Source organism: Lactuca saligna, chromosome 9, assembly GCF_052625555.1.
Source record: "Lactuca saligna cultivar CGN05327 chromosome 9, ASM5262555v1, whole genome shotgun sequence".
NCBI lineage: Eukaryota > Viridiplantae > Streptophyta > Magnoliopsida > Asterales > Asteraceae > Lactuca > Lactuca saligna.
In genome coordinates this window covers 85415727-85423889 of record NC_136425.1, presented here as the reverse complement: position 1 = coordinate 85423889, position 8163 = coordinate 85415727, and the positions used below count along the sequence as shown (strand labels likewise).

At 36.1% G+C, this 8163-nt stretch overlaps 1 protein-coding gene across 3 annotated transcripts; it reads right to left on the bottom strand.

The window, feature by feature from the left end:
- Window positions 1–389: 389 nt before the first annotated feature.
- On the bottom strand, window positions 390–4841 carry LOC145016647 (ACT domain-containing protein ACR10-like). 3 transcript variants are annotated; one of them, XM_078974897.1, is made up of 6 exons: window positions 4457–4839; window positions 3981–4193; window positions 2217–2322; window positions 1750–2056; window positions 872–1153; window positions 390–768 (listed from the first exon to the last, which is right to left on the bottom strand). In XM_078974897.1, the coding sequence occupies exons 1-6, from the start codon at window positions 4608–4610 to the stop codon at window positions 631–633; spliced, it is 1200 nt and encodes a 399-aa protein (XP_078831023.1). In that variant the 5' UTR covers window positions 4611–4839; the 3' UTR covers window positions 390–630. The 3 variants fall into 3 exon arrangements, with proteins under 3 accessions (XP_078831023.1, XP_078831022.1, XP_078831024.1); XM_078974896.1 differs by having other exon boundaries at window positions 3981–4205; window positions 4457–4837; XM_078974898.1 differs by having other exon boundaries at window positions 660–768; window positions 868–1153; window positions 3981–4205; window positions 4457–4841.
- Window positions 4842–8163: the final 3322 nt, after the last annotated feature.

Below are 8163 nucleotides of genomic sequence, written 5' to 3'. Positions count from 1 at the left end.
ACAACTTTTTTGGACAATTTTGACGGCCTACTTTGGCGCAATCATCTCACAGCCGGAGGTCTAGTGAACCTTTCGGCTTTTACTCTCTAATGGGAAAAAGCTCGGGTTACTATCTACCTTAACTCCATTTTGAATGAGATTGAAGTATTCTTATAATGATGCGTATACATAGAATTTACCCAGAAAAAAAATAAAAATAAATAGCAATTAAGGACTTACCGCGTAATCGATTTTGCGTTCCAACTATTCTTGTATTGCTTTAACGAACCAGCAGTCGGTTTATAAGATTCAAAATTTGCTCTATCAAAGATCAAGTCTATTATAACCCTATTTGCAAAATTGCATCAATGTAATTTGATTTATCGACTAATTCTTACCAAAACACAAAGTAAAAGCAACCAACGACATTAAGATGATTTATAAGCCAAAATATGTACACATTAAACTGCACATTGTACTAGTCATTTGCTACGGTGGTATATGCTGTATATACGATCGGGGTCATGACTCATACCCCCTTACATATTCTATATTCTACATTCGATTGCATTGCTAACTTGTACTATACAACTTACTAATACCCTTGGATTCATGACAAATTTCTAATGTACAACGATTCTATTTCCACTATCATTCCCATCCCATCAAGTTTTTGACAACGCACTCTTTGATCGTGCTCCTTGGCACCAAAGCCACGTCACCTTCATCTAGAAGTACCCTATAGACTTCCCATTCTCGATCATGAATTTTGTGCCTTGCAATCTCAACCTATGAAGAAATAAAATCAATCGTTAACACAAGTAGCACCAAGTAGCAAGCTTTTATGGCTATTTTTGTGGATGACGAGGGCATTTTCATCTTTTGTACCTACCGAGAAGATTCGGATACTGAGACTTGTTATTGCAAGTGTGATGTCATAAAACACAAGTGGCCGCCCTTTTCCGGCTAACTCGACCGGGTTAGCCACCAACAACTCGGTATCCGGACCACGACTCATCACTTCAACTCGAAGAGGTCGAACAAGTTCCATTTGAAGACGTGAGCAAATCACCTTTTGCTTCTCAGGCTCCATTATCTTCTTTCCATCTACTTGCATTATAAACAAGTCCACTTCATAATCTTTCACTTTCGCCGAAAATCGCCCATATGAAACCTATCACATTATAAAAATCATCAATTTATTTCAAAAAATATTTCTCCAAAAAATGTTATTCTTCCAACAACCCCTCAGCTGACCCACACCACATTGCGAGAGTAGACCTGACAATTTGATACACGACACGATTGACACGAACATGACACGAGTTTTCTGTGTATAAGTTTTAGAATATCATGTTTCGTGTTTATTGGTGTCGACAGGAATTTTAAAATTCGTGTTTTGTGTCTTACGTGTGTCAAACACGAATTTACCTGTTTAAACAAGTACAAGCACAAATTTAATTCGTGTGGACACGCGACACATATAAACATGTATAGACACAAATTAAAATTTTGTTTATTCATGTTTTCATGTAACACGGTTAAAAACATGCCTATTCGTGTCATGTCATGTGTCACATATTAATTACGTGTCATGTTCGTGTTTCATACCCAAGACACGTTTTACAATTCATGTCATGTTCGTTTTTGCCAAATTCGTGTATAACATGTATACACGACACACGGACACAGATTGTCAGGTCTACCTGTGAGGGCATCATGTGAGATGTAAACCAGGTATACAACAATCAGTCTGGCATAAATTAGTACCTGAATGTTGTAGTCTTTTAAGGTACGCATGATGTCATAGATCAAGCCTTTATGATCTTGGCAAAGTATTTGCATGAGAGTGTGCGAAGGACTAAGCTCGTTGTCGAATTTTACGGACACACGTTTAGAGATGAGTGCATTATCCATGTCATCTGTGATTGCAGGTGGAAGAAATGCTGATCCTTGAGGGTTAGCTGTGACTTCATGACCAGCCAATTCGATCTCAAAACTAAGTATGTTATCTCCTAACATCGCGTTCAATTGACTCTTTGTTTCCTCTTGTCGCTTTTTTGTATGAAGAAGTTCTCTGCTCATTCAGTGAGTGTAAGAAGGTCGTTAAGTAAAAGATAAACCAAATACGTAACATTTTTATTGTTATAATAATAGTATGTTGTTCTTCTTAATAATCATTGTAAAAAACTCGTGTCAATATACTTTGACTTTTGAGATCAAAATGACAGATGTACCTTGTATCTGTGACAAAAAGAAGGTCCATCACTGTCCCATCTGGCGCTGTAAATACTTTTACTCTCTTAACTGAAAGCTCTAGCTCGCAAAGGACCTTTGTTACATCTACAAAAGAAATTAAGAAAAAAAAAATCCAATGAGATTAAAATATAGAGTAAATTGAATTAATGGTCCCTATGGTTTAGGGTAATTTGCGTGTTTGGTCCCTAACTTATTTTTTTAACTCGGAAGGTCCTGATTATCTGTTTTTGTTACGCGTTTGGTCCCTATCTTACCTAAAAATACTATTTTGCCATTGATTTTTTAATTTATTAAAATAAAGAGACCTCCAACCCTAACCCCTCACCCTGCCTTACCTACCCCATCATTTTTTCCTATTTAAATAATAGTCTTTTTAGGTAAGACAAGAACCAAGCGTGTAACAAAAATAAATAGTAGGGACCAAGCACGTAACAAAAACAAACAGTAAGGACCTTCTGAGTTAAAAAAATAAGTTAGGGACCAAACGCGTAAATTACCCTAAACCATAGGGACCATTCGTTTACTTTACTCTAAAATATATAATTTCGACTTACCTAGTTGCCTTTGTACTGATTTAAACATAGGTAGGAAGGCTTAAATATAAAAGGAATCTAAAGATGATTTGTGTACAACTTTACAAATGATCAAATATTACAAATGAAAAAAACAAATGTTATCCGATCTTTCGAAGAAAAGGGTAATTTAGGAACATCAATACAGTCATTGGAACTTGCTAAGTCAGATTAGAGAAATTTATTGTTAGAGACTTCTTATTCGTTTTTTTAAAAGAATGGCGAAATTAAGAATACGATTATTTAGGTTACCTGCTTTTGATAGTTGGTGGACAAAGATGCCATAAAATAGTTATTGTCGGGTCAATAGTTTTAAGTCCCTTTCGACACATATAATATATTGAAACAATTTTGTCATGCTATTGATAATATATTCAAGATAATGCCGACTCTCGCATAAACAATTAATCTTCTTAGTCAAAGTAAGCTATATTTCTTCAGCTTTTTAAGGAACCTAGTTGCATTAAAAAAAAGTGCACACAATCTTGACCATATCTTTGTAAATTCCAAATTTCCAATGAATGTGAAAACATCCTCAAAAGTGGGAAAGGAATCTTGTATCTCCCTCTAAAGAATATTCAGATGACATTGCTATAATTGGGTATATTTTTCAAACTACAATGCTATAATAACAATAAATGAAAGTAAGACACTAGCATAAACAAATCAATGAAAATACATTGCTATTAATTTCTTGCATTTAACCCTTTAAAGAATATGAAACACGATAAAACTCATATGCCATTGTAAACACTTTGAGTGACATTCTGTAAACGACACATTTTTTTGTCATGTTTTTCTTAAACAACACAACACATGTTGAAATGTAAGTGTAAGCTAGACATAAGGTTAGTTTGGTAATTTCAAAACGTAGTTATTGTGTTGGTTATGGGTTGATAGTTACGAGAGTTAATTCTTGTAATTTGGTTAGTTATTATTAACTTATTCCTAACCATCATTCTTGAAGAATGTGTAGGTTATTTATGAAGAGTTGCAATGGTTAGATCATTTATAGGTGTATGTATGTTTGTAAAATGATGGAGTAAATAAAGATTATTAGTTCTAATCAAAATAATCTTTATGTACATAACTACATATTCATTATTTACATTCCACAATTTTTATGATGTTAAGATGAATATGATGGAAGAGGGTGATAATTCATTATACCATGTAAGAGGCCTTTCCGATCAAAGGTACACCAGAACTTCAAAAGGAAAACTTTTGGTGGCTTCGGCTGCTGAAACTCCGGCCGGAAGTAGTAGATCTCCGCCATCGGCAGGGTGCACGGTGGACATACTTCACGTAGCCTCTCTCTTAATAAATACCACCTCGTTGTCGGCTTTCCCACCACCCAAAAAACCAAATAACACCATTTCCCATCTGTTGATGCATCTATCAAAAAAAAAAAATCAAGATTTTATTAATAAATAATAAAGTTAATAACGGGATTTTTTCATTTTAATTGACAACCAAGATCACAGAAATATGAATATATGTCTAAAAATAAAGTAAAGTTAATAAAGAAACAAAGTTTTGCGACGAATCGAAGGGTAGTTTCAAGTGCAAGCAAAATTCTACAAAAAAGTAAACCAAAATTAAACATATATACATTTGAAATGCGATATAAAGGGTAAAAGATATACCTCCTTTAGCGATACTGAGGCCAAAGAGGAGAATGATTCGACACAAATCACAGCCAAGACCTGTTTTATCTGGACAATTTACAGTGATTAGAGTCTTGTCTCCTGCTTTTTCTGCTTCTTTAATCAACACTGCGTCGTCATTTAGAATGCCCATTTACTCTCTCTCTCTCTCTTTCTAGTTTCCTCAGATGAAGCAGATATTATTTCTTGATCACACAAACAGATAAGATTGTGAAGAAAAAGGGGTTTTTCTGTGTCTCACTATCAAGAAATCTTGAAGATTCCGCCAAGAATGGAGGAGGAGACAAACACATGGAGGCAGGAGCTTACAAGTGTTGGGTATTTTGACTTCTACTTTACCTCTTGGATATTTTAATTTCTTTTCTTTTGATAATGATATTCGATATTTTAATCCTAGTATCTTGAATTTGTGATTATGTATATTTAACGAAAATCAGAAAGCTTAGAGAATTACCATTTATTTTCCGATAACGAAAGCCGATATTTTTATATATTAATTATCAAGTCATTTGTGGGACCCGCGGATGGAAAAAGGAACGGCTGTTGGTTGCCTTTCCAAGATTTGGAAATCCTGAATCTTCCTCTGATAGAAAATCTAGTGAATTATTGGGTCAATATAACAATTTAATTTAGTTGACAATTCAAATTAAACATGGTAAATAGTTATATTTTTGAGAGAAAAAAACATATTTCGATAAATAATTAATATGAATATATTCATTATATTTAGATATCTTTTCAAACCCTCCAAAGGTCGATAAGCGGCAACTGAAAGTGGGCTATGAAACTAAAGCTAAGTAGCATTTTCAACCTTTTACGTTCACCCGTATATCAATATATCATCGATGTATACTAACAAGTATAATAAATACATGTTACTAACCCAACCATAAGGTGATACAGATCCGGAGCCCAATACAACCAGCCCACAAGAAGGCAGCCCATACAATCGGCCCACTAGGAATAGGAAGCTACCAGCCTATTATCAAGATTGAAGTCAAAACATGTTTTCCATTTTGCATAGTAAACTTGTTCTCACTTTCTAAGACAAGAGTCAATAAGAAAAGCTAGTGCTACTCTAAATTGTAATCTCTTTGGTGGAATTAAACGTACAAAAATTTACGTGTCTTCTTCTCCAAACGAGTTGGGAGATTGGCCTCCACTAATTTCCCTTTTACCATTTGATGCTTTCATTCCTTCTTTCTCAATCATGCCTCCCAAACCGTACTTACTTTCCTCCATGTCATCCTCACACACAACCCCACAAAACGATCCCCCCTCTGTTGAAGCTTTTATGGCAGCTCTAGTAGAAAATGTCATCAAACTCATCACTTCTTCCGCTACAAATATCGATACTCTCTACACAAAAAACATCCCATTTTAGAAATGACGAGCTAAAGGTCTATGTTTCAAATGTGTTTTTAGAGATCAGAGAGAGAGAGAGAGAGAGAGAGAGAGAGAGAGAGAGAGAGAGAGAGAGAGAGAGAGAGAGAGAGAGAGATGGAAGAAGTTTTTCAATATATTTCATTGATCGAATCTTATAGTATTTATACAACAAAGAAAATAACTATCTATCAGCTATTCTAGGATCTGATAATATTTACACAACAAACTACAACTATCTAATTATCCTTATCCAGCTAAGCTCTCGTCAACACTCCCCCCTCAAGATGGAGAATGGATACCTATCATTCCCAGCTTGTCCAGAGAGCTTTCGAAAATCTTCCCACACACAGCTTTAGTTAACATGTCAGCCAACTGCTCTTTTGATGCTACATGTGGCAATTCCATTGTTCTTTTCTCAAGATGATCTTTAATGAAGTGTCTATCAATCTCCACATGCTACGTTCTGTCATGTTGTACTGGGTTGTTTGCAATCTTGACTGCAGATTCATTATCACAATAGAGTAACATAGGCTTACTCAAGTATATACCCAGATCTAGCAATATTCTTCTTATCCACAATAGTTCACATATTCCATGTACCATTCCACGAAATTCAGCTTCTGCACTTGATCTAGCTACCAACTTCTATTTTTTACTTCTCCAAGTCACCAAACTACCCCCACAAACGTGAAGTATCCTGAGGTTGACTTGCCATCCATCCTATCTCCACCCCAATCGGCATCAATGTATCCAACCACCTCCAATTCGGTATTCTGTTCAGCATTCCTTCCAAAAAAAACAATCCCTTTCCAGGAGACACTTTAAGATATCTTAATATCCTATGTACAACATTCATGTGTTCTTCACCCAGTGCATGCATAAACCGACTAACAACACTCATAGCATAGGCAATATTCGGCCTAGTGTGAGCTAGATAAATGAGTTTGCCAATCAACTTTTGATACCTCTCTTTGTTAGCCGACACCTGGTTTTCCATAATAGAAAGATTATAGTTAGTTTTGATAGGGGTATTTACCGGTTTACAATCTAGCATTCCCGTTTCTGTTAGTAGATCCAAGACATACTTCCGTTGACACAGATTTATTCCAGCTTTAGATCATGAAACCTCGATACCTATGAAGTACTTAAGGTGTTTGAGGTCTTTTAGTTCAAATTCAGTGGTGAGAACTTTTTGTAGATTTGATATTTCTTCAGAGTCATTCCCAGTAATCACCATATCATCTACATACACTATGAGTGTTGTCACTTTCTGTCCTCCACCCTTGACAAAGAGTGTGTGGTCCGCATCACTTTGTTTGAATTCGATTTTCTTCATGAAGGCGGAGAATCTTCCAAACCATGCTCTTGGAGATTGTTTCAACCCATACAATGCCCTTTTTAGTTTACATACTTTTCCATTGCTCACAATTCCTGGTGGCGGATCCATGTACACTTCTTCCTCCAAGTATCCGTTTAAGAAAGCATTTTTTACATCAAATTGTTTCAAGGGCCAGTCTCTGTTTGCAACAATAGATATTAGGATTCGAATAGTGTTCATCTTTGCCACTGGTGCAAATGTGTCCCCATAATCAATACCATATTACTGTGTGTACCCCTTGGCTACGAGCCTAGCCTTGTACCGGTCTATGTTGCCCTTTTCATCAAGCTTTACATTATAAGTCCACCTGCACCCAACAGTCTTTTTATTTTTTTAGCAAATTCACTAATTCCCATGTTTCATTCTTTTGCAGTGCCTCCATTTCTTCATTCATTGCTTTCTTCCATTTTTCATCTTTAAGGGCTTCTTGTACATCTCTTGGAATGTTGATAGTTGAAATACGTTCGACTCTTAGTGCATGTGTATCCGACAGTCGGTGATGAGAAACAAAGTTTCCGATTGGATACTTTGCCTTTGCCTTCAAATCTGGTACATATTGCTTCTTAGGTTGGTTCCGATTATTTCTCATAGGGTACCTTCGTTCACTTCCATCCTCCTCCTCCTCGTTAATATCCTGCAAAATAGTATCAAAATAACAGGGTCGGGGTCAACCTCTGGACTGTTAGTGGTGTTTCTCACATCCGGTTCCGGGATTTCCGGTTTCGGTTCATCTTCCCTTCCTTCCAGATCTGGTAACTCGACTTGGGTACTGGACCGTGGCTCAGTACTGGTACTAGACGTATCAACGTGAACATGTGTTGTGTTGTCATGTGTTGAGTCCCCACTGCCTTCTTCCTCGACATCGACATCATGCACTACATGTTCTATGTTACACATTTCCAATACGTCATGTATTTTTTCT